The 27708-nt window shown below is 42.3% G+C and overlaps 1 protein-coding gene across 5 annotated transcripts in view; it reads right to left on the bottom strand.

Annotated features, from left to right (window-relative positions):
• LOC143219024 (uncharacterized) overlaps positions 1-27708 on the bottom strand; it is a 70969-nt gene that overhangs the window by 2342 nt on the left and 40919 nt on the right. The window contains exons 1-2 of one of the 5 annotated variants that reach the window (XM_076444787.1): positions 4213-12106; positions 169-4150 (exon numbers count right to left, since the gene is read on the bottom strand). In XM_076444787.1, coding sequence (XP_076300902.1) covers positions 169-279 — 111 coding nt within the window. In that variant the 5' untranslated portion in view covers positions 280-4150; positions 4213-12106. Of the gene's footprint in view, positions 1-168; positions 12107-27708 lie in introns of those variants that run through there. The other 4 variants (XM_076444786.1, XM_076444788.1, XM_076444789.1 and 1 more) reach the window with 4 other exon arrangements.

The raw sequence follows: 27708 nt of genomic DNA, 5'->3' as shown, positions 1-27708 counted from the left end.
CTAAATTCAATTCTGCTCGAATGGCACAATTCATTCAATGTGAATCCGTACGAAAGCACGTCTAAAACAATTTTAAAATAAAAATTCTGATGTCGGTGATCCCTCGGCCCTCGGCAGTGTTAATAATGTTTGTACCACAGTTATTTAAATTTCAGAAAAGGCTCGTACCTCGTCACAGTTTCTTAAGGCGAGGCTGTGGCCGCATAAAAAGATTTCAGCAGTGCATCGTTGTTCCTTGGAGCGGAGTCCATGTCGCGTTATTCTCTCGGCTATCCCCATTCACGGGGGTTTGTACCTTGGTGGAAGAAAATAATGTCCTATTTATACCAGTCACTCATTTTACCGTTAAATAAATAGACGGGCGTTAAAAAGAGAGACTCGCCGAGGAATGCCCCGTTGTATATACATATTGTATATGTATTGTATACTATATATTGTATATATACATATATATTTTTTCTCTCCCCCAGAGAGCGCATTGTTTGCCGGTGTGTAAGCGAATAACATGGTCGCATAATGCCTGGAAACTTCGCCGGGCGACCAGTCCGACAACAAAAGATCGATTCCTCTTGCAGTAGTGTCCGCAAGGATTGCATTCAGCGTGATTTTACGGTGTCGGACGTGGAAAAAGGAACTGGGACGGACGTCCGGCCGTCTAGAAAGTCCCGCGAAATTCAATCGGCGCGAAGCCCGTGTCGGGGTGTCAATTCAAAGCAACATAATCTCCGTTCAGCCCGGCCAATAATCGGTTTATTGATTTTGACTCGAGACCGGTGTAAAGCACCGTTTACAATAACCTGACACGGGACGGACATGTTGGCCACTGCGGATATTACGAGCATATCCATTGTTCCTTGATTAATAATTGAACGTGATACCCCGATCTTAAACTATACCGTACTGTTTTACACCAATTTTTCATTTATCCGACCGTGTTCGAAGAGACACACTATCACGCCAACCCATTTCGATCATTCACGTACATATCGTGCTATTTTCCTGCCCATGAGAACCTACACGCCGCGATTTTTCTCCTCGTTATTATCAATTGCTTTTTCACATGGCAATGCGACATGGAAGAAAAAATTTTTAGCTATTGTTTTATAATATTGCTCTCGTATAGCTTCCAGAATATTTTTATTTTGCTTAAACATCTTGAGAGTATTGTAGGCACATATGATGATTGAAAGTTGAATTTGAATTTCGATTTAAATTGGGTTGCTGAGAGGTGAATTTGAATTTAGATTTAAATATAATGAGAGATTGAGAGAGGGAGAGAGATTGAAAGTTGAATTTGAATTTAGACTAACTTAATGCCAACGTAAAACGAATATTGGAAAATTGCGCGTTAGAATTTCATTAGGGGTTACGCACGACGCTTTGTTCGCATTAAATTCATGAAAGTTCGATATTCTTTAATCGAGGGAGAGGGGAGGCATTATTAGGAACTTTCTATCAAAAGATGCTTCGCGTCGAAATTAGTAGGCATTAATTAGAGACGGTGTAAACGAAAAAGTATTCCTTTGTAAATGGGTCCGTGTCGAGTCGCGTAGTGATCCGCGGACAAATTAAATCCTCGGACAGGTTTCCACGTCGAAAAAGCGAGGGTCACATCCACGAGTGAGATTTTTTACAATAGCTGCCGCTTTGATGGAGCTCCAATTTCATGGGAACCGATCGTCAAAGTTAATTAAAATCGCGTCATATCATTCGAAATTTATTTGACCGATCAAATCTGGCCGGATTTTTCAACATTTCAAGTATGATTGAAATAGTAATGTACCATAATAAAATGATATCAACTTTTCTACAAATTCCTGTCTAAAACGGTGAATTAGCATAAAGGTCTAGAGAGATCGCATTAACCTAAAGCAGTCCGTGCTAGCGGATCCTTCCGCTGTCCACAAACAATCCCAAAAGGGACAGTGTTAATTAGTTAGGATCTGTCAGTGGAAGTGTCGCTTAGCGTGGTGACGACTTCACGAATCCCTTGCGTGTCACATATAAGTATCCATCAGGTCCCATAAGCAATGCCGATATCCTTTCACATCCTCCAAGCTGGTGTACTAAAACAATCTCGATCATTACTAGCCTCCGGATTTCATGCATTTATAATAAAAATGAACACGCGCAGTTCAAAACAGTGAAAATATTAAAAGACTTTAAGAGTATTAATATATTATTTTCACCACATTAAAATTATTAATGAAGAATATCAATTGATATTCAGTTCCTGCATCTTGCAACTGATGCACAAGCTTTGGATTTTGCATAAACATCCGGAGTCTACAAGAGGTAGACGTAGAAGTAGACACAGAAACCTAAAATTTGGTACACATACAGCCGGAAGCCCAAAAGGGTGCACGAATATGTTTCTATTCCGGAAATCCTTCAGGATCAAGTGCTAAAATTAAATGAGTGACATTATTAAACACGAAAACATGAAAAGACATTTTGCCGGGTATCCGGTAGTTCGCGCGACCAACAAATTTTCCTGGGACGGCTTTTGCCTTATCGTAATAGCCTCTGAATAATTTGTTAGCGCCGGTCACCGGTGACCACCGGGCAGTCAACGCGTTAATCCCTGACCGCCGCCGTTATCGTATCCGGTGCTCCATCGACCACATCGAAACTCATCTCGTGTGCGTAGGTTTGCGTGTCTCTCTCTCTCTCTCTCTCTCTCTCTCTCTCTCTCTCTCTCTCTCTCTCTCTCTCTCTCTCTTGCTAGGGAACTTGCAAATCCACATCGACGGACACAGACGACGACGACGCCCATGCGACCCGGAGAAGTGTTGTTACACGGAACGTGTTGTCCCGTGGCGACACGTATCCCGCCGAGATTGCTACTCTTAGTCGGTCGCTTTGTGCCTCTGCAAATAGAGCCGCTCGCCGGGAAAAACGTTTTACCGCGGGAAAATGTAAATCTGAATAACGCCCGTGCACCCCTTTCCACACCCGCGATCTCGCAAATACGAGCGAGAAAGCTGGAAAGTATATTTGATGACTGTTCGTACGCGGCCAGGCGCGGTTTAGTTTCATGGTATCAGCTCATGATACCATGTTTGGCCATTTTGCACGCGTGGGCGACGCGCGCGCCCGCTCTCCGAAGACAATATGGAAATCCTTGTGCGTACGAAATGAAAGTTTGTTCAGGGAAATGGGGGATTTCCCTGGGATTATTGTTTTGGTGCTGGGGGCGGATTTTCGAAGTCCTGGGCAGAGTTGTGCTAATTTAAACACATCGTATTTCATATACACAGTATTTGAATTTGAACCTTTCACTTGATTTAAATTCTAATTACGCGAATCATCAGTTTAATCGAACTTCAATATAATTGAAATACAATGTAATGTAAATTACTCAATGTGTTTTTCTTTTCTCACCTCTTTTTCTTCTTGTATACGTACAATTCATAGTTACACTGTACTTTCTAATTGTAAGAACGAATTACATTGTGATTTAATTGAATGAAGCGGTTGAATATCGAAAGAGAGGTTAATGCGAAACGCGTCACTTATATAAGGAGTGACGAAACAAGGAATCCAAAGAGAGTTCTTTTTGGTGACGTTAATAGTCCCAATGAAAAACCAGGTGTGCTTGGTCTATAGACTCTGGCCCAGCAACCATCGCGGCGGCTGCCAGATCAGCTGAACGTCTTAATATCTCAGCTGAGGCGATCTACATCCTTCTTGCTCCCTTTGGAGTTGTTAATCTTCCGGTCTGGGTGTCTGAATGCGGATCGAATGCGTTATCCAGCCCGTCTCACGGCTGTATCCAGAGACGAGGTAATTAAGGGAGTCCAATTATATCTGTTGCAAAGGCGTAGTTAGACGTTACGTCTCCCATCTGAGAAATCCTCTTCCACAGCATACGTTATCACCGTGCTATTACGGGGCTTTAAGCGCGGCTACAGATTGGATTCTTTAATCTATTGGGACCCGCGCGACTCCTTCGGGAAGTACATCGTAAAATTCTACGAAATCGAACTGACGAGACAATCTGGCAAATATCATTTCCGCACCCTCGTTAGAACGTTTGCATTATTTAGTCTTCAATTATATGAGAGAAACCTTGTACAGAACTTTCGAGGTGCTCCTTAATATATTACTTTGTAATCTGACAATCTTTGGAACGTTGGGAATATTTAGCCTGAAATTATTTATATATTAAGTGTGGGATCAGTTATGCTCCTTACTGTATACCAAACCAACCTTTCCCATAAGAAGTAATGTAAAAATGATTAATCCGTGTTCTCATGTAAGAAAAGACTCCTATTGATAGCATACCTACATTAATGGGGTTGTAAAATAATTTAAACACTGTTTAAACACATAAATAAAAAATGAGATTTTATGATAGATTTTTAAACTGAAACTCTGCTTAATGCTAAAATACAAAAAGAAACAAACGATATTCTATTTTGTGGAAGAAGAGTCCCCTGGCAATAAAACCTGACATTCTGGTGGTTCTTCTTTTTCCGTCTTCTGTCGCATTTCACTAAGTTCAGCTGGTTTGACAGTCCTTACTTCAGGACAGAGATCAGTCAGTTAATAATATTATACTTAAAGGCATCAGAGAAAACTTGTATAGAATTTTCGAGAAGGTCCTAAAGAGTAAAATTACGAATGAGAAAAATTGAAAGAGTTTACTTTGGCTGAGCTATTGGCGCGCATTTAGGAGAGGAGCTAATGGAAAAAGCGAAATTCTTTGCCAGAGGTCGAAATAGTTGTTTCTGCGAGTTTCGGGAAGAATGGGGACATTTAGGCGCGCTCTTTCACGTGATCCGGCCTGTGTATCAGCGATCGGCTCCGTGGCTGTTCCAAATAGATCCATTGGGGCGCAAGGTTTCACGCGGCCTGAAGATAGGTCATGCTGTAAAAACGTATCAGCGCCGGTTCGCCACAATGACGCGCGGCTACGTAATTCGCAAGCCTGGAAAGGAGAGACTTCCAATCGTCTACACTTCAAAGGGAGGCAAAACAGAGTGTACATGGCGTACCCGTTCGAGGCCACCTTCACACGCACGAATAGTCATGTGCCAGCAGAGCGCAAAGGGTTATTTTTAGTGCAATTTGTCGCTCGAACGATACCATAAAGTGAACGCCGTGTGTGTACCGGCCTATAGAAATTTTCACGTGTTTGTACCCACGACTAAACAGTCGACGTCGTTAAATGTGTCGAGCGGTCGCCGTAGAAAAAGGTCTGCTTTATAATCCACCGTTTGGCCTTTCATGGGATTCGTATGGGGTACCGACACCTCGTCTAACGACTCGATACACGTTCGGAAAGAATAGTATACGATCAGCCTAAAACGATAGTTTACCCACGATTATGAAAGTGGTCTGCGGGCGTTTACGCAATTTTTCATTTTTCCATGGCGAATTTCAATTATTATTTTCAGTGGCAGAGGGCTTTCACAGATCTGAAATGAATAAAAATCGTATTAAACTCTATGGAATTTTATATTCTATTATTTTAAAAATCCACAGCCTAGTTATATTTCACATGTCTCATTATTTTAAACTAGATTAATTCAATATAATTTTTACGATATCGTCAGAGATGAACCATTTAGTGTCAATATCCTTTTCCTTGAAATATCTCGAAAGAAGAAATATATGAGTTAGACCGGTTTCATAATTATGGGCACATTCTGATTTCTCTCACACGTAAATCATCCCCCCTAGACGCTTAGACTCTTTTCGAGGGCGGCACAATTTTTAATCAAACTTCAATCAAATTCGAACAGCGATTTCATCTTCCGTCATTGTGTAACTAAACCTGGCCGAGGGCAACGCGACGTAAAAAACTAAATGGAAAATGTATAACAATTTTTCATGCTAGGTTTCATTTACCGATAAATCAATGTTGGAGATTGATCACGCCCCGACGCGCACCAGCACCGTTTAACTTATACGTCTGACCAATACCGCTCGTTTCTACTTACATAAATTTTCGCAAACAACGACACTGACGCATCACACTTCCCACTGCGTAATATCTTGATATATAAGCTTCCTAATTAAGCAGTAGAAGGTATCTAGACAGCACAATGAACGGTGGTTAGGAGATAATAAGTAGAAACGGCGAATAATAGGTAGACGTAATTAATCTTACTTGAAGGCGTGTCTACCCGATATGAATTCAAATTATCCTTGTGAAAGAAGATATCCGCGGATACGAAACTTCCCGCGAAGTTAATCGAGCATTTATGCATTATAATACAGCATCTTCTCTTGCAATCATGCTGTTCCACTTTGCAATTGATTTATTTCGTACACCATCTGTGTTACAACTACACCTTGGATCTTTTTGGAAAATTAAAAGTCACGGTTAAACTAGCATAATTCCCGTTTGGACAATCAACGGCTGACTTATTTCTGGAGGTATGCCATTAATTTATTTTTAGCATTTAATCCTTGTAGGATTTCCGGGATAAAAGCAAATTCGTGCACCCCTTTGGGCTAACAGCTACACGTGTACCATATTTCAATTTTCCACGCCTTCAGAGTTTCGAAATTTTTTAGATACGTCAAATCCGCGGTCTATAGCCCAGCGCGTTTTCCGACAACATTTTTAGCGGACCATTCGGAACGGAAGAGCGAAATGATTAAACTCTCGTACAAGGGGAAACGCGATTACGGAACAAACATTACGAGACCGGATTGTTTACAAGTTCATTTCAGAATATTCCTGTGATATGAATGCGAATTTACGTAAAACAATCAGCACGGCGTGTTTGCCATGCAATTGATAAATTATATTAACGGATGTATCGCGATTCTTCGGTGCATACGTGTCCCCGTGCACGTGTACACGTATATCCATGCGAACAGTTAAATTCTGTTCCATAACTAAAAGTCACTTGTGAAATTCATATTTATTCAGTATTTCGCGAAGTTCCCCGGTATCAATTATTTACTTAAACTCGAGCAACATTCGCGTTCGCACATGACGACCTTCCACGGCGGGCTTGTTGCAGTGCTTGATTACGCGCGATGATGCGATGAAATTAATTAATAAAATCCTGCACGCCGCGTTCGACTCGCGCGCCTACACGTTGTTGCGGCGTTCAAGGAGGCTTAATCGAAATCAATTTAATTGACAGTAACCCCACGAGACAGTTCAAATCAGATTCGACATTCGATTCGAGTGACACTGTGCTAGAGAAGACGCAAAAATGAATTAGTGAATACGATTTTTCTTAAAAATTGTCGATTAAACTTCGTCTGAGGGGACCAGAAATTTTCAACCTTTTTCAACCAAGAAAATGCCGAAAATCCAAATTCCAATCTTACGAACTCACTGGTTCAAAAGTTATGTGTGTTTAAAGTTGAGCGATTTTCACTTACCTAACAAGAACGGTGAAAAGCCCTGAACTGAAAACACGCATATCTTTTGAACCAGTGGATTTCTAAGATTAGAACTTGGATATTTGACATTTTCTCGTTAAAATCTACGGGACTGTATAAAAAAAAGGTTGAAAATTTCTGGTTTCCTCGAAATTTGATCCTTTTTTTGTACTCGAAGCTATTTTATCTCGAAACTGAAACATTTTGTTCGACCTGGACTATTTCTATTCTCTATGATTTTTAAAATTTCGTGGGAATGAAATTGATATTAATAACTTAAATGTTTAATAGCGTAAATCACTCGAGTGTCGAGAGTTAATCTTCCTCAAAATGCAAGCTTAAAAAATCCATAAAATCCGGAGTTTAGTCACGACGACGTGAGAACATGGCCGTTCAATTATCCGGCCACAGTGTCACGCCTAATTAGTCGACGGAGTAGAGGTTAGACCATAACGACACTCTCGAAATTCAGCGGTGGACACACGGTCAACGGTTGGTTTGCGTCTCCCTTTTGTCTTTGACCAAACAAAGTAAAAAGAAAAAGAAGGGCGAGAGGCTGGTTGTCCAGGTCCGAAATGTCGTTCATTATGTTTACAAGCGGGTACCTTTTGGCGTCGGTCACAGGGGGGCGATCTTCAGCCATCCGATTACAGGTTTGCTCCACGTAGCTACACGGACGCTCGTTTCATAGCGATCGGATCCTTCCACATGGCAGATCAAAACCGTGGCCCCGCCGAATCGACGTGCCCAACGAGCACGGGCCATCTGACACGAAAAAAAGAGACACATCGCTTCCGGTTCTGTTCGCCCAGCCAGCTACGAAGAATTAACTGGATAACGTACACATACGTTCCGACGAAAGAGATTCGTCAAAATTACTTATTCTCGTTGCACGAGTATCTCTCCTTACAGAGGATTAGGTCAATTAAATTTTGGTATAATATAGAACTAAAAAAGATATTTGACACGTATTTCTTTATAGCTGCCGAAATTCATGTTATGGGGATGAAAACATCAATTTTATTGAGTATCTCCGAAACTATTAGGTCTAGACGAAAATTTCAATAATCCAATTTGCACTTCTTTGGATGACGAATCTTTTTAATGTAAACAGATTTTTGAAATAAATAAAACTTAATAGTTTCGGAGATATCCGATAAAATGATTTGTTCACCCCAACTTTCAAAGCTATTTTCACCTCCTTAGCCTGAACGTTGGCAGCCAGAAAAAAGAACACGTGTGAAATATTTTTGTTCAGTTTCATATCATACGAACATTTTTATTAAAATCGGCGCGGTACGGTTGGCTAAACCTCCCTCGTTAGTCTCCAATTTATTCTGTCAGAGAAGTCCGAGGCTACGAAGATCGCGATAAGCGGATAAAATCGGCAATCTCTGTCCGCTGAATTGACGGATAGCCTAGCCACACCATAATTGTCAAGGAGAGGATTCTTGATCGAGGCGCGTCGCTCGGTACGAAGAGTATTCCGGTGAGCGGTTCCGTTCCGAAGAACGCAGCGACGGAAGTTGGGCCTGGCGTGCGTTAACGGACAGCGAAAATCCGGCTTAACGCGGTGATCGGTGAACGGAACCGGAATAGTCGATAATGTCGGACACAGATGAGCATAACCGAGAAGAGGGACGGAGGGTGAAGCTAGGCTGTACCGGTTGAAAACGCAACAGAGTACGATCGGCTCTTTAAAAATACATGAGACGGGGCCGGGCGTCGGCGGTGCCGCGGCTTTAAAGCTGCAGCGAATCTGTGTCTCGATTCAATTACCTTTGAAATCCCTTGTCGTCGGGCATTAAAGCCGGAACTAATCCTAGGGACACGCTCTGCGAGAGCTAGAAGCGGACGATCCGGCCTACCAGGATAGCGTTCTAGTGCTAAGCTTCGCGGAATCCTCCATCGGGGAGGCTAACGATAATCGATGAGGAGGGGAAAATGGCGAAAAAAAATACCGTCGACGGCGGCATCCTCCTCTTCGACGGATGGACACACCGTCGCGGACAAAGCGCGCGAAAAGCCTGCCGGAATGCGGTTTTCATCCCTCTCGTAAATAATGCTCGACGACCGAGTTCAAAAGAGCGACGATCGCGTTGCCCGAGTCGATCGACCGGGGAAATTAAACTTTTTCAAAGTCGTTCGATCCGACTGTCCCCGGGCTCGAGCAACAAGAATTTCCTTGCCTTTTGCACCGAAATTACCGCGGGTTTATCGCGTGTTCAGTTTTCGCTGAATAGACGGTGACTTTGACGCTCCCATTACAGTAAATGAATAGTAACGTTGCATTAATTGTGTTTGAATCGGGATCTTGAAACAAGCAGCAGTACTTCTGAACTCGCTTCTTCCAATAATTACATAGGTAGACTTCCGTTTGTTTGTATATTGAAATTGTGTTCCTCGTTTTAATTGAAATCCTTGCGTCGGTTCAGTGACCAAAGCAATCGAGGGTCTGTCCTCGTTATTTCAAGCATAAATTCCATCAAACTGAATCAAAATTGTGTTGTTCCAGAAGGAATACAAAGCGTCTGAAGATATTAATTCGAGGCTACCTCTTCTTCATGAAATTGACGAATAAACATTTTCTCGATACACCGTAGATATTGTCATGAACTCGCTCTTCCGCTTCGGAGAAATACGAAGTGCTCGATGCTATTACAAACAATTAGAGAATAAATATTTCTTCAGGATTTCTGTTACTCTCCGTTTCAAGCAAATATGAAATCCATTACAAACGAAGACGAAACAACTTTTCTTCGCCAAGTTAGAAAACATGTTCTTTCCGTTATAAGATGTCGGGTATATTCCTCTGTTTTCCCAACAAACAGTCGGAGATATATCCCGAGCGGTTAAAATAATATTTCCGAATCGATCCTGAAGGATGTTTCGACGGATGTCCAGGATCAGCTATACCGAATCCTAAGGCTTCGCCACGCATTATTTCCCGACAAGAATACATTTCCGCGAGAACGCGACAAGAATTGATTCGCGTATTTAGATCGTCTGCATATCAATTGGCAATTTCCGCGTTCGGCCACGAAAAGTGGCCATTCGTGGAATCGACCGGCATTTCGAAAGCGTCCATCTAGCTTCCTCTCGCGTCATTTCCTACTCTTCGGATGGATTTTACCGTTTCCCCGGGAACATTGTCGTAGGTCACGTACCCATCTCGATCGAGCTCAAGACCAATTTTGTCAAATACGATTGCCCCACCTGTAACGCGTAATAATACCGCTCCTGGAAGAACGTTCTTCCGGCGAAGGGAAAGGATCCTCGTTCTCCCGCGATCGATAAGGTCCCCGAGATAGCTCCACCAAGTCCAATTACATAGTGCGGACCATAATCTTTCATTGGACGTCCTGCGGAGTTGTTCTCAAACTGATTCGGAAGAATTATTCCGAGTCAAGTCATTTCGATTTTAGCAAAATTTATCATTAGACGAAATGAGTAGGTGTAATTTAAAACAGTAAAAGCATCAGAAGAATTTAAGAAAATAAATTCCTTTATTTTATTTTAGGTAGAACATTTTTATTTCGAATACAGATCCTTTCGGTCCAAAGGTATATAGAATAAAATAAAGAAAAGAATAAGTTCGCGACGAGACCGCGTCGGGAAAGCGAACAACGAGGGATGAATTCGAAGGCGGAGGAGAGGTTATCGAAAGAGGGAGACGCGTATACACAGGGATCGGTCAGGTTCATAAATCAGTCGTCGAATTTTTGATAGTGAACGGTCCCGTGGCAACTGCGATTGGAACTCGGTCTCGGCGGAATGTTCGATGGGAGCAATTAATTACCTATCAAGAAACGTACAAGGGAAACGGAACCGCAGGAAACAGTGGCGAGATGGAACTCCGGAGGGGCACAAAGCGATTAAGAGATCTATCAAATTGACGGGGACGATCCTCTCTCTCTCTCTCCCCGCCGTATACTTGGCCGTTTGCTCGTGACGTTCGGAACCGAAGCCGAAGCCGAAGCAGGTCGTTTATCCAGGCCGGTGTACTGTGAGTTTGTAGGGGGGTGAATCACAGTGTCGAGTCCGATCGGTAGTCGTTCTCTAGCTCGACCCGGCTTTTATTAGACCGGCTGACACCGAGGATCACTGCCAAACTAGGACCGCGCGCGAACAATGGCTTCCACGTATCGAGCCGACGTCGCTCGAAAATAACCACGACTAGCCATCGTCGTCGAGTCGTCGTCGTTTCCTGTCGCACTCTTTTGCGGCTGAAGTCCATCGACCGAAAAGGAAATGGACCCGCGAGGCACCACGGGCCGAGCCACAGAATAGCGCGAAAGGGAAAATGCGATAATCAAGAAGATAAAAGATCGCACCGACCAGATGCCGCGAGAACGGAGGCCAAGAAGAGATAGAGAAACATACTGTCTGTCCCACAAGAGCATGTCGACGATATTTCTGTAAATATTCATGTAAAAATACCTGGCGTGAGCCGAATCTGTACGCTCTTACTTAGTAATATACACTTGGCACCGTCTCGGCATACTTTCAAGTAAACATTTATACGCTACAGGTAGCGACCTCCGTATCTTCCGAATATGGTGTGCAAGAGTTCTTATTTTGGTGATATGTTTCCCTCTCAGCTTGCCCCTATGGGTACCGGTTCGGTTTTGACCTTAGTCGAGCGAAAGTGTGGTGGCGCCCTCACACAACGCTAGATACATATACGTACACGAGGATTGCAAGGGTCCGGCTTCTGTCTAATCACGTCTCGCTAATGCACATTTGGGGCCCCTACGTAGTCACAATCGCTAGATAAAAGATCAATCTAGCGCGCATGGGCCTATTTTTGCGGTTTCGAGGCATAATTTGTATTATTCGGCTGCATGTAGCGGAGTTCGAGAAACATTATGGCGGCGCGACAGTGCTGCCGCCTATCGTGGCTGTCGAGCGACAGTCACTTGTTGCTGAATAATGCAAATTACGCCCCGAAAACGCAAAAGTAGGCCATCTTAGGGACCATGCGCGCTAGATTCATGTTTTATCTAGCAATTGTGACTACGTAGGGGCCCCAAATGTGCATTAGCGAGACGTGTGAGTGTGCCACCACACTCTCGCTCGAACGGAACCCACACCCTTACGGACCACACATTTTCTATTGGGTTTGCATCAGGGGATTGGGATGGCCAAGGTACGGTGATGGCGTTTTTCACTTTTTCCCATTTGGTACCAAATTCATGGTTTCGCGTACGTTGCACTCTTCTCGGAGAGCCAGGTTCTTTTCACTCTGTCAGTAACACAACTGACAAATATTCAGCTAAGGTGTAGTATTAAAGACATACCTGCGTTTGTTTATATTATCCTTATTTCCCCCTCATTGGGTGACAGGAAGATATCGCCGACACGCTCTTGTGGGACAGACTGTAGTAAGAAAAGAGGGTTCGAGAGGCTTCGAGAGGGTTTTCTGAAGGGGTAGAACAAGGACGCGGAGCGTATTGTCGTCGTCGGGACGACTCATTCGCCGTGGAAGGATCGAAGGTCGGTAAGAGAGGCACAAACGGCGAAATTCCGTCGCACGCGCGCGGTTTCTGCACGCGTTTTTTCCCCCGAAAATATTTGCCCGGTTGGCGCGTGCCACGAATCCGCCGTTCTTGATCTTCAACCCCGGACCTAACGGGATTCCCAGACGGGTCCTGGATCGATGATAGACCTCGCGAATCCCGCCTGGAATCCCACGGATGGCGCTTTTGGCATCGGATAACCCCCACCCTTTCTCTATCTCTCTCTCTCTCTTTCCCATAATTTTACTTGCTCATCGACAAACGGTTATAGTGTTATAGAAAGGAGATTGTTCGGCGAAACGTAGCCAGAAAGTCACGGTTATCGGCGTGAAATTGCAATAACGCTGAGCAAATATGATCTCAGGTCTGCACGGACTCTCTTCTTCGAGGGGAAGATCGAGTCGCTGGATCTCTGGCGCTTCTCAGATATTTAACATGATCGTGCAGGCGGTTTCCTTGGTATATTGAAGATATTTAAAATGCAATGCAGTGACCTGTCCAGCGAAGGAGCATTTCGTATTCAATGTAAAAATTAGAGTGCTCAATGATATAATCGGTACAGTAGACCAGTGCTTCCCAAACTTTTTTTACTCGCGGCGCACTTTACAGCAAATGAAAAAATTGCGGCGCAATTTATTTATATTTTAACGATTTATATTGAGAATATTTTATTTCATATTTTACTTATTTTTTTTATATAATTTTTATTATTTCGCGCCGCACTGTTTGGTATGCACTGCAGTAGACTCCCATAAATTGCGATGAAAAGTTGTTTAAAATTACTGCTGTATCTGTATCTTCTGTGTACATTTACAGTAGAAAGATTAAATAATAATGATAGAATACCTAGTTAAAGGAACCGTCTGCCATGAAAGTTTCCGATCGTGTTCCGAAACCCCGTATGATCCTTAAAAGAATTGGCTTAAGACGAGTCGGAGGAGTGGTGCATGTCTCTTTAATTGCTTTTCTTTCCGCGCCAGTAGAAACTTTCGGCTCGGTAACTTTTGTACCCCAATTTCATTCTGTTAATGGCTGAGATCAGTAACAAATCTGATCTGGATGTTTCACACATAGGATTTCCGACGGTGTGCGACGGGACGCCGTGTAACATTCTCCGAAAAGCAATAACGGCTTCGGAAATATAAATCCTGTCGCGAAACATAGTTTAAGGGAGTTAGTTGGACTCTGATGGCGTTCCGAAAAGTAATATCTCGTGCATGCGTCGCATCTTAAGCTGCGGGGAAGCTGGCGACGAATCTGACAAGATAACGCAACAGCTTCTCCATTTGAAAATATTGCGGTATCATGGAAATGATTAAAGTACGTACATTCGATCAGGAACAGTGAAATATAAAGTACAAATGAAAGAATAAAGAGCACAAATTGAAAAGTGCAATGAAACGGCGTTGAACGCGAATTATAAATCATTTAATATAAAACATGTAAATCCGAGAATGTGCAAATCGGATAATTTTGTTATTGTACACAGCAAAACCCCAATAATCCGACAGTGTTAAATATTGGACAGAGGTAACTGAATTACGAATCGGCCATTTATCACGGTACAGCGAGACTCGAGAGAGAGAGGCAGTCCGAGCATAATATTAATATAAACGTATATATCATTTTTGACAACGAATTACATTCCCGCATCAGCCGTGGCACTTTTTAAAATTACTTTTCTCGTTTCTACCTCATAATCCGACGCCACTGAAGTCCCGAGGATGTTGGATTATATCGGACTTCTACCGTATGCAGTCAGCGTTACAGTCCAAATATCAGATTGTCCGAGACGTATAAAAATGATAAGACTTCCGAGCAAGAAAGATCAGATAAATACGTTTCTAAAAATTAAACCTGAATAATGTGGAATCTTTACAGTGATTTAGCACAGTGCGACACAAAGAATTTTCCGGGACGCTCTCGGCGTACGTGTATGGAGACAGCCATTACACATTTTCCGTTCGGAGTAGCAATCAATTAAATTCCATCTCGTAACTCCGATACGCTCGGTAATTATGTAGAAGCATTATCGACCAGGGCACGGTTGTAATATTACGTATAATATACAGAGAGAAAGAGAGAGGGAGATAGAGAAGATGCGAGAAGGGAGAGGGTCGGCTCTCAAGGGGAAATAGAATCGATGGTTACCAATAGCGTTTGGTACAAAGCACTCGAGAAGACGCTCTCTTCCCATAAGATTCTCGAGAGATGTTAGGCTGATGGCCGGTTGCCAAGCAGACACAATCCATACTATAAATACTGGCGGACACCACACCACCGTCCCACCCTGGCCCCATCGTTCCATTCCATTCCGCGCGACTACCCCCGTCCTCGAACTTTTTCGTCCAGGGTGCATTCCGCGCTTCGTTAACACGGCCGAAATCTTTCTCACTCGTCCGCAAGGTTCCGCGGATCGAACGCTTCGATCAACACTCTAGAGCCACCTCTACGCTCCACGCTCTAATAAATCAGAATCGTAGCTGAATTCCGTCGTATTTTATATCTGTTACGTCCTGAGGTGGACGTATTAAAGAATTGAAGTTTAATTGAAGATAAAACGCAGTTTTGAACCTACCTGCATTCACCGGCTACGGTAAACTCTTTAAAAATCATTGGATATTTTGATTCAACTTTAAATAAACAAAATATATTCTATGTAACAAATTTCAGATACATTGATTTATTGAGTTATTATTATAATTTGTTAGTGTATATTTTTACCGTAAAGTTGATTCCCTTAGATGTTCGCTTAGATTGTATGATGATGAACAATCCGACTGGTGTACACGCCTTTAAACTTTTCACTTTAGCTGAAGATTGATCTGAATATTTTATGATGACTATCAACTGTTAACTGAACTCCTGATGAGGAGCCATCCCTTTTATAGATCGATCAATCCTTTGTTCTAAGCTTAATCTTCATGGGTGAGTGTATCTTCACCAATTCCGCGTACTCGCTTTCTTCATAATCGTCGGCACCCTAACCGGATGTTGATTTTCAATTTGTCCTCTTGGCCAGATCATATTACTTTGCACATCTTCCTAGATCGGCGAACAACAATCCATTGCTCATCGATTCCTTTGTCCAATTTATTTTACGTAGTGTTTGTATTCTTAATTAGTTCAATTATGGTTTAAATTCAAGTTGAGTCTTAAGTTTGAAATAAATCACATGGGATAGCGATTCCATGTAGTCAACTGCGAAATATGTCTTATGAGTTTTCTTAATCCTATCGCACGCAATGCGGTATAATATACGATAGTTCGATATTAATTATTAATTATAATATTTGATTTTTTAAATTTATCGTACAACATTATTAGGGCAAGCATTTAATTCTCAGAAAATGTATGTTATACATCAGATTGATTTCATCAATTATGAAAAATTGGCTGAACCACCGGACGTGACATATCCTAGCATTTTTTGAAAATTTTCGAAAGCCATAATTGCAGTCTGATTATTAGACTGCGGATTTATCCGTAAATTGCAAGATACGGGAACAAGAATGAAGAAATCGTCAGACTCTGACAGGCTAATCCGCGAGTTTAGCCGATGCTTAGTAATTTCCCGAGAAAAGTGGATATGCGTACGAGATTGCTGAATGAGAAGAGTAAATTGTAGAGGTGCCAGGGAGCGATCGGTGCCGCCATCGACCCTAGAAAGCGGGTTCACTCATTCGTCCATCATAAGACGATCGAAAGTTCCAATATTGTCACAGCGAATTTTCGAAGAATAAAAAGCAAACGCTTCCCCCTCCGCCGCAGTCTCGGCGCAGCCAACGTGAAATAATCCGGCGGAAAACAGCGGGGGGAGAAAACTATCGTTTCCCGGATCGGGGCTGGAAGTTTCTGCCGGAACTTATTCCTCCCGGCCGGGCCTCTCGTCCGCCATCGAAACGCAAAATTAAGACGACGCAGAAGTTGGCGCAACGAGTGTCCGATGTTTAGACAAGAGTCTACTTTGTTCGACGGTGAGACAACAGAGAGAAGGAACTCGATATCGATCTCGACCGAGGAAAGATGAAGGGGGGCAAAAAAACTGGAAACGAAGAAGACGGAAAGATGAACGATGAGACAGGGGGAGGAATAAAAAAAAAATGGAGACGAGGAGCATAATGGGCCATTCTTCGGCAAGCTGCGGAATAACCGTCGCGCTGGAACGAACGGAAACATCGCGAGGAGGCCGAGAACGTCTTGAAAGTCCCGTGGCGGGGATCGTTTTAGGGAATTACAAAGTTATCGGTAAAGTTCCCCGAAAGGGGGACACGCCTCCGGGTATTACATTTAATAACGTCCAATAAACGTTCCTCATCCTCTTTTTCTTCTTCCTTTCCACCACTTCTTTCCATTAACCGGTCTTCCCCCTTCCTCCCACGTCTTTTTTCCCTCGTCGCGACGCCCGCCAGGATTCCTCGCTCGCTGCTGCTGGTCTTAAAGTCCTCGCGATCTTAAATGCTCCAACACGTGTCACGCTCAGACGATCGATTAGGCTCGATGTTACGTCGCGCGTCGCTCAGACCTACGAGCCCTCCGTTTCACCCTCACCTTCCCTGTAGATCATTGAACACCTGGTTTTATTAATCCTCCGAAGCCAGCCAGCTTTCGACGAAGAAAGTCTTCGTCACTTATTAACATTTTGGATTTACAGCGACCCTTCTTCAAAAGACGATAACTTTTTCAATGTTGGACTATACGGTTTGAACTTTTCTTGAGAACTTAGAACGATTAAAATAATAGGCCCACGTAGTAAGAAAGTTGTAAAATGCAACTTTTAGTATTTTCTGTACTATTCCGACCAATTGGAATTATTGAAAAAATATCTCTTCGCATCCAATATTAAAAGAGTTGTCATTTCTTTTAGAGCGTTTGAATATTTATATGATGTTAATGTTTCACGGCGCGAAAAGAAATTCCGAGGAAAAATTTTTACAACTTTTCCAGTTGAATTCCGTTCGAGTTTTTCACTAATCCGAGCGCTGTCTGGGAGAGAGCGAATTGATTCGGTGTCTGGGGCATTCGGCTGACGAATAAATTCATTTAAACGCACAAACTGCTATGCATTCTCATTTACTTGAAAATAGCTCTGCCGGACGACAATGGGAACAGCATAATTAACGGGAGACTGGCCGAACGAAATAGCAACGGTGAATTGACTAATATAGCGCTTAATTTTCCGTGATTCCGCTGACATCGATTTCCCAGCTGCGCAGAGACCTGTGTTGATTCGGCGTGACCCTCGTTCTCTCAAAATTCCGTACGGTGAATTTTCTTTTCTCCGCGAACGATTGCGTGATTAATCGCGCGGCTCTATGTTAACGACTAATTATTATTCAAGCGAGTTTCCCGCGCAATGTTCTCCCTACAATTTCCATGGGACGTGATACACTGGGACATAAGGATGAATCATGAAACCGCGCAAATTGTATCAACGGCTCTGTGGGAACCGCGAATGGCTGAAGAAAATTTCATGATGAAACATTATCCCGTAGTTAACGAGATGTAATTGTACGTGCCTTAAATTATGGCGACTTCGACTCCTAGACTAATTTATTTCTGAAATTCTAGAGTCAGTTTTGTGGGTCTCGCATCTACGTTGTGTCTCAATAGTATTTAATAACTAGACAGCGATCTTTACGTGAAATGGAAATTCATCTTTTTTCTTAATGTGTTTGTATTATTAAATTCTTCTAATATTTTTACAATTTTAATCCTTGAGTAGTCAAATAAAATGTATAGATTATTTAGAACCTTTCTGTATTTTAACACATGTTTGCAGAAATTCTTAAAATAAGACTATACATTAATATATTAGCGAGTAGCTCTGGACATTCAGAGAAATTTTGTAATATATTTTTAGCAGAAACATTAACAAATTGCTGAAAGGAATACAGTAAATGGGTTAAATTACGCCGACTCATTTTTGTCGGAAATGCATAAAATCCGTGGTCTGGTGACAACGGAGCGGAAAAATTAGTGAAAAATATTCAACCAGAAAAATGTGCTTTCCGAGCTGCTCTAGAAACGTGGATAAATTGGCGGGACCGAATTCGCACGCGATCACGGTGTCAAACGTTTTTCCCATCGGCGAGATAGGCGACCGGGCCGGCGAGCTCGAAGTGGCCTATAGTGCGGCCGTGTAGCAGAGGAGCCGTGTTTGGACTAAATCCCGCAGTACTCCGGCTAAGAGCCATGGCGTGTTGTCCTAATGGCAATGTTGACGAGTGAAATTTACCTGAAAATCGCGTTACCCGCGAAGTTTCGTCGGACGAGTGTTTCCGGGCCCGCGCTCTCTCCGAGGAGGTTACCACGAAAGCGACGAGCCGCGACAACGGGCTCCGGGGCTTCAAATTGAATTGAGACTGCGTCAAGGAGAGAAGAGCGAACCACTTCTTTCGGGCATGAAGGATCCGAACGAGTGCTCTTAACGAAGTATCGCGACGGAGAGTAAAATTGAAATTGAATCTGCCGCCGCCGGCACAATGGCGACGCGCCGCAAGGACGATGCAATATTCCATCCGTTACACGGCCGTCGAGTTTTCCAAACGGTTCCCTCGCGTTAATCATTAACCATTCTTTTAGGACTGTCGTTCGGTTCCCAGTTTACGGGGCCGTTTGCTTTTCAACCATTTCAACCAAATTGTTGCGCCGCTATTCTACGAAACAAACAGGATCAAAGTTTATTAGAATTTAAATGATGTTTCTTAAGATAGAAGTTGTACTATCGTACATATACTAAACATGAGAACACAGTTTTCACTCAAAGTGTGCAGTCAAAGAAATTTTCAATAATTTTATATCTTATATCTTCGACATCAAGAAAAAGTTCGTGCACAAATGAATGAAAATAACTCTTGTCTCATCAAATTTTTACGGCTGCGAGGAAACAAGGATGTCCGTTCCGACACGATTTCGTGAGAATGTTTCGCAAAAGGAATTGCTGAAACATTTGGAAACTGTGAATGCAAAGTCTGCAGATACAGTTTTCAGATGGGTTCGTTGGAACGGTATAATGAGAATGGACGCCTTTGCTGTCTGGACACCTAAGCATCTACTTACAGTGCACAACTAGCACGAAGCTCGCAGCAACCAAGAAACAAGGTCAGACTGGATTCACAGTGTGTCCCAGTTGTAAACGTGACCATCCAAAATATCTCCGTTGCTTTTAACGATACGCGAGAATGGTAGTTCGGTCATCCTGTACGTTAATTTTGTAGCTGTCCTGCAGCGCTACGTGTACGGAATTCGCTTCTGTGATACCGAACTCCGGCCCGCATACTATGGTACATGACGATCTTAATTGTTGATGCCGTAGCTTCTGAACATTTTTAGTTCGCAGCGTGCACTCCGAAATTCTTCTAGCTGAACAATTATTATTGATTTTTTACAGTTGTTACTGGAGGCTGACATTGAGAACCAATAAAGTCTTTTTAAATTGTGTCTGTCAACATAAAAATTGCTTGCACCAATTTCAAGTGACTGGAGCCACATAAACACAGTATATTGGTCTCTAAAATCATTGCAATCTTTCTACTGTTTCAAATTGCACCCACTCAATTTTCCCATAAATACATAAAATCCGCAGTCTAATTTGCTCTGCACCATTCGATTTATACCTGAAAAAAATGTTTCTCTAACATTTACCGTGATTTAAGGTTCACAGTTGCTACCCTGGATCCAGCCTAAATCTCCAGACAGGGGAAAAAGAAAGACCAGGATCGCATTTAATCGTTTCATCCGGCTAGGATACTTGAAAGCTCGCTCCTCGATTCTCCCAGCTCCAAGGAATTTTTCTTTTGGTCATTTTCTTAGCTGATATGGATTACTCGAACGCAACCAGTGGAACTAACTCTTATGAGTTAGATAACATTGATTGTGACTTAGGACTGAACACCAAGCCAACGAGTACTCGGACGATTAGCTATATTCTCCGGCAGCAAAATGATCAGCAAAACCTCGACCTAAGGCGAACGAGGAGAATGAATCGCAGTGATAGCTTCGTGTAATCTATTTCTGCTAGGAAATCCTCCGGAAGAAAAATCCCCCGTGCAACCAAAATAGATCAATTTTCTATACTTGAAAATCTATAATACTATTGCGAAAGCTGATGAATATAGTTCTATTGCAACATCAATAAGATTAGCTGTATTTTATTCAAGTACATTTTTATTTTGGTTTCTCGCAGCTTTTAACTCGTAATGTAAACATTTCTTCCGACCAAAAATATTTCCATTCTTTACGATTTTAAAAAAGTTGATATGTATACATAATACCTCATTCAATAATTAAATGTTTAGAAATTGATTAGATACCAACATATCTAATAATGTAAACAATATTTCAAATAATGGTACAGCGATTTTTAGTGACAAATTACAAACCAATCATTGTAATGTCATATAGCGCATCGATATATACAATACTTTTGAAAAGGTACAATGTACCAAGTGTATTAACGTTGTTTCAAAGTGTTCGGTTTTGGACAACTTTAAATTTGCTTTTACGTAAATAAATAGAACCTCGAAACAGCCAGTACTCCGGCCACATGACCATTTGTTTGACAATCTGTTACATTTCTTTTGTGTATTCGTTTTGGAATTTTGTTTATCGGAGTGTAGTATTTTTCGAAGTTCGTTTAGGTATCGTATTCTCAATTGAAGTGTTCGACGAGGTATAAAAGACAGAGAAATGATAAAAAGAGCGCAACCGGCTTGGATACCGCCGCAAAGTAAGAATCCTTCGGTTCTGAAATTATACAACAGTTTCACCAGGACGAAAGAAGTATTTGTTCCTCAGTATGAGTCCTCAGTATGTTCCTCTCACAGAGTCACCACTCGAATGCTAACGATTAACCGTTTCCCGATCGCCGTTTCCCACCCCTGCGGCCGAAACATCGAAAATCATAAACCCTGAAAATTACCGTCACTTCATGGCTCCGCGATCATCTGTTAGCCGTGGATTTCCGATCGAGAGAACGACAATAACACAGCCGCAAAGGCTTAACAAGCACGAATGGATCCCGAGAGGTATAGTGGTAATGAAGAGGTACAGAAGGAGGGGGACAGCGGGACTGAGTGTCCGGGGGAGGGGGATTAAAGGAAGATAACTGCATCGTAATCTCCAATCTGAAGTTCCCCACGGGAAATACCGGTGGTGCTCGCGACGTACATGTAGAGAAAGGAAGGAATTACATTCTAAAAAGCTTTCGTGAACCATCCGCTCTCGACTCTATCCACCCACCCCCGAGCCACCCTTCTTCGACGAACCTTTTTCCGTTGGTGGGTAATTTCCGCGTGTTCCTACCGTCTCGGATTTTCCGTCACTCCGGCTAGAGGGTAACCGAGCAGGTGCACGAATTCGACGAGTTTCCTGCGAGTCCGAATATAAGTACACCGCCACTCAAAAAGATACCCCTCGCGTCTGCACACTTTTGGGAATTTATTGTAGCTCCGGTGGGTTGATCCAACCTTCTTGCAATTTTCAGGCTATTTCGCCACACTACTCGAGTGAACAAGTATATTTCTGTTGTAGTCAAAAAGAATTATGCATGGAACAGTTATAATCTATCTATATAAAAGCGAAGTCCTGACTCACCTATCAACGCCCAGGCTAAACCCTTGGATTTAGAAAGCTGAAATTTTGCACAGAGGTTTCCCTTATGATCTATACAAGGGATAAGAAAGGATATTTCGAAATTCAATCCCCAAGGGGGTGAAAAGGAGTTGCAACGTTTGTATGAGGAATATTTTGTTCGTGGTCGGATTTGCTTGAAACTTGGTCCAAATGCTCTTTGATATAATTAATCAAACACCTGTTTCGGCATTTTAAAAAATTGATCCCCTAAGAGGGTGAAAAGGGGTTTTGAAATCTAAGATGGCGGCATGACATAAAATTAAAACTCTATAGGGGTGAATGGGGGGTTAAAAGGTTTTATAGAGAAACAATATTAATTTCCGAGGGCATCAAACGGTTTTCTGTGCGAGCGAAGCCGCGGGAAAAAGCTAGTAATATATAATAATAGATAAAGGCAAAAGTGAATTTTTGGAAATTTATCCTGGCCATTATTTGACACACATGTGTCATCTTTCCGACCGTAACTTTCGAACATGGTCACCGGTGAGACAGGTTACGCGATCGCTGCATTATTTCATGCCGTCACGACGAATCATAGTCAGAAACGCGAAGGCGAATGTGTCAGCCGTAAAAATTTTATTGCGACCCCTGGATTGATGGCCGTAAACAATCGACTGCGTTTATCTGTCATCCTTCTCGAAACTCGGAGCGCTGTTAATAATAAATAAATCGTACGCTGTTGGTTTCGAGGTTGTATCGAGATTACTAGGCTGCATGTTGTTGGACGTTTACAGCGATTCCCAGTCGGTAAAATTACCTTGGAATGTGAATTTGATGGCCGATGGATTCTGTATAAGAATATAAGTAATCTTCGTACCAATCTTCGTATGAACAAATTGGATAAAGATTTAGCAGTGTAGTAACAACATCAGCAGTAAGCGTGTTGAAATAAAATACGAAGTGGAACGAAATCCGCGACTTATACTTTTGAAGTGATATACCCGAGAAGCTTGTGGTTCTATGAGAAATTAAATTCAAGTTGAAAAGTGAAGTACAAAGTGTAGAGTAAAAGGTGGAATAAAATTTTGCAGCACATGAAAGTTGAAGAAAGAGGAACGTAACCGCGAGCCGAACGTGTTAAAAGAGGATTTATTTCATCCGCGTTCGTAACCTAGAAACCAGCAAGTGGTTCGCATTTTGACGTTAATATTCAGCTTTCGAAATGAAATTCTGCATAATATCTTTCTCAGCTAGAAGTTTCCGAATAAAAATCTACCCATTAAAAGTTTCGAAATAAAATCCTAGTAAAAATGTTTGCCGACTGAAGGATAACGAGATACAAATAGCAACATAATAATTTCTGGTTTGTACAGGGATTGTACGCGTCTTATTGCAGCGGGGAATTGATATGCGCCTTGTAAGCATAAATTGCCGTTCTACGCGGCCGGTATTATTGCATTTCTGACAATTCTAATTGTTCGAGCTTAGGTTCGTATCGCGCCGGGTGCATTTCGGCCGACTCTTTGTTACGCGTCCCGCTATTTCGCGCATAGTTTATGGGCCAAAGTTATCCCATTTACTCCCCGACGGAGACACAAGGACAATGTTGGCTTTTCGCCGATGCTTATGCATTTACGATCACGCCGTAGTAATGACACAATGCGCATATTAAAGCGCGCTCACTTACAGCTTAGTGCACCGGTGCGCGGACACATTCCTCCGATAACTAAATTAGGTGATACGCGGGACCGATCCGAAACGCGACGGAAGGGAAAATCATTTCACCGTCAATGGCCACTTATTATTCAAACAATAACGCTTCGAACGCTCGCCGGCTCCAGCCCCGTTCAATTTCCGCGAGTTTCGGGCCGAAAAGTGAAAACAGACTGACTGTGGTCAGACACGAAAATCGACGAACACGAAACGGTGCTGATATTACAAGAATTCAGGGTCACTGTTACACGTGTTATCAATCTATCAGAATTATCAAGAGGGGAAATCAATTTTTATCAATTTTTATTGCGCTTAAAAATCGTCAAAAAATTTTGGACCTGAATTGCAAGAAACTGGAGTGGAGTGGAAGTTTATCTTCTTTCTAAACATGTTCAATAGATTGAAAATAATGTAACAGTACTTCTAAATTTTGCTAATGGTTCTACTTTTTTAAATTACGCCTACTCATTTTTCCCGTGAATGCATAAAATCCGCTGCCTGATCATCAGTTTATTTATTCCTATGATTGTAACTATTTCAAATTGATAACTACACTCCTCATATTTTTCGACACGTTTTGGACTTGGAGATGGGAAGCGAAACACAGAATATTACATAATCCCATAATCATAAATTATTTTATGAACATCTAGAAAATGTCTTTCCTCTCTCTCGAGAGAATTTTCGTGATGTTACTTTTTCCACGTGCTCGTGTATCGTGTTTGCAGCTGCCACAGGTGCGGTCCGGTGATTAAAGGAACACGATCGCAATGAACTGATAGCAACAGGCTTCGGCGAGGTTGTTTGGTCGCGTGCTCTACAATCGAGTGTAAGGAACATTCATTGACGATTACCGCGAGGACGAAGACCTCATTTTGTAGAGCGTACTTACGTTCCAAGTTTATGCGGGGTGTAAATCGTTCCGTGACTACCTTGTACCAGCTTTCTCGCTGTCAAATCATCCCTCCAACACCAGTAAACTCTGAATATCTACGACGTGCAACGACCTCTGGACCAGCTCTACAAAGACGACGCGTAGCCAGTAAAACGTGAAATATTAAATCCGTTCTCGTTGAAACGGCGCCGTCCCCTAATACCGCGAAGAAGCTAATCGGAACATCAAACTGAAGATAATATACGTGTAGCATTTTCTGTAATCAATTCTCCAGAATGCTCTAATAACTCTGAGAATTAATCTTTCCACTTGAATCAATGTTTGCGGTTCGATTTCGAGGAACGAGGTTTACGGTGCTCGATTTTCCCGGCGTTCGCGCCGTTTGTTACAGCGGGAAAAAAGCCGAAACGAGTTTATGGAGGCGATTTCGGTAACAATTCCGCGGGTAATTCGCAGCCGTGTGTTTTCATAAGCGCGCGATATTGTTCCCGGCCGATAGTGCGCGCTCGCAACCATTCCGCCCCGAAAACTTGGGAAATGTTGAATTAATTCTGGAGGCAGTGAACGGCCGCCGGTAATGAACGTAGACGCCTTTACGGGGTTTGTTTCTCTTGACTAGATAGCTGGGACGGGCAAAATAACCGAAAACGAGGCAGAGAGGCAGAGAGGAAGTGACAACACGACGCGCACGCCGGATGAGACAGAGCAAAGTGGCGTGAAAATAAACTTGGGCGAAGGAGTTCCAAGGAAGTTTATTGCATACGACCGATTTTCAAGGAAAAGACTAGACAGATGAGCGAGCAGGTTGCCGCCGCCGCCGTCGAGCTCCAACCAAATAAGAAAACGGACCTTTCCCCTTGGTAAAGCCAAGAGACTCGAGCGAGAACTCGCTTTTATTGCGCCATCAATTGTTTAGACGATTTTATTCGCTAACAGACTTCAAGCAATCTTATTTCAACTCTTTCTTCATGTCAGATGATAAAAGTCAACTTTCAAGACGTGGATGCACGCCTCTGTGAAATTCAATTTTGAAGAGATTCGCTCCCGAAATGCTCTGTGACAGAAAATATTTAAAAAATTCGTAATTCGTTTTATCTCCCTTTTCTTTAACAGTAAACCTACCACGGTTTTCTGATTTATAATTATTGAATTTACAATAACGCTTTCATAGGTAGGTAATTACTGAAACGACTTCTTTATTTAAGCGCATAGTATAATGAAAACCGTACAGTGTTTAAGTAAATTCAATCTTCTCAATTTTGTAAGATTCACTTTTATATGTTCTGAGCTTGGTAGGTTTAGTGTTAATGTTTCATACACTTTGTGGAACATTGTACGGCGAAACAGTGCGAAACATTTATTCGCTACTAACTATTCTCTACGATCTGCACGGTGCACATAGTTCGAGCAAACTTATTTCAACTCTTCCTTCATGTCAGATGGTAAAAGTCAACTTTCCAGACGAGAATGCACCCCAAATATAATTCAATTCTGAGTAGAAAACATTTGAAACATTACACGTCGAAATACTGCGAAACATTAGACTCAAATCGATCCGGGGCGGTAAGATAACAAAGTGCAAAAGTTGGTGGGCTGTCGAGAGCCAGGCGAAAGTTTCGATGTCGCGTTACGCGAGCATCATAACACGTTCGTGAAGTTCGTGAACCGACTGTGGGATACACTTAGCAGATAGATTACCATCGCCGTGGAAGCTTAGCCACGAATCCGTGCAAATTGAGCTGCAGAGCGTTCCCATCTTAGGAAGCTCGTGTGTCTCCTCTTTGAAATTCCGAAATTCGCGCTCCGCGGGGTGCGAGAACGAGCAAGTAAGTGAATCTTCCCTCCCTTCTATCTCTCCTCATCCTCATCTTCCTGTTCCACCTAACCACCCCTCCCCCGAACACCCCCGTTCCATGGCTTAATCGATTATCCGCGCTGTTGTGCGACAAACGTATTCCCCGCGATTACTATAACAGGCTTTCGGCCGCATTTTAGATAACGCCCATTAACGAAATTACGCTGTTTGCATACGAAATGAAAGTGAAACGACCTCCTACATCCCGGCTCGATAGATTTACGGATACGCGAAAAAGTTGATTTGCGAAGGACGATCGTGTTCTACCAGTTTTAGGCTCTGTTCCCACCACACCTTTCCTATTTTCCTGGTGGACCGCTACGCAAACAAATAGTAACATTTTATCACCACAGGTTCAGCACTCGAAATTCACCGTTTTGCAAATAAAGTATTTCTGAGTAAGTTCTTAGTAAAAAGATAAATTCAAAATTTGATTTATTGCAAAGATGTACATCAAATACTTACAGTAAGGAGCAAAACTGAATAACCACAAGTTTTGTATAAATCATCATTTATTGCTAGGAATATAGAAGAATAACAAAAAATCAACATTATAATTATTTTTGTCCTAGTTAGAAGTAACTTAAGAAATTTTTTTCAATAATTAATATCTCCTCGTTTAGCAATCACAACAAAAATAGATTGACAACCCGTTCCCAGTCAGTAGTTGTCCAGTTTTGATATTTTGTATTCCAAACGACGTTTAATATTTTTTTTCGATGACATTGGCTTCTTTATTTTCTTAATGCTTCTAAACTCAGCTCCTTTGAGGGTTCTTCGTGCTGTGCACTGGCTTG

This window comes from Lasioglossum baleicum, unplaced genomic scaffold (assembly GCF_051020765.1).
Source record: "Lasioglossum baleicum unplaced genomic scaffold, iyLasBale1 scaffold0021, whole genome shotgun sequence".
Lineage (NCBI taxonomy): Eukaryota > Metazoa > Arthropoda > Insecta > Hymenoptera > Halictidae > Lasioglossum > Lasioglossum baleicum.
This window is presented reverse-complemented; position numbering and strand designations above follow the sequence as displayed.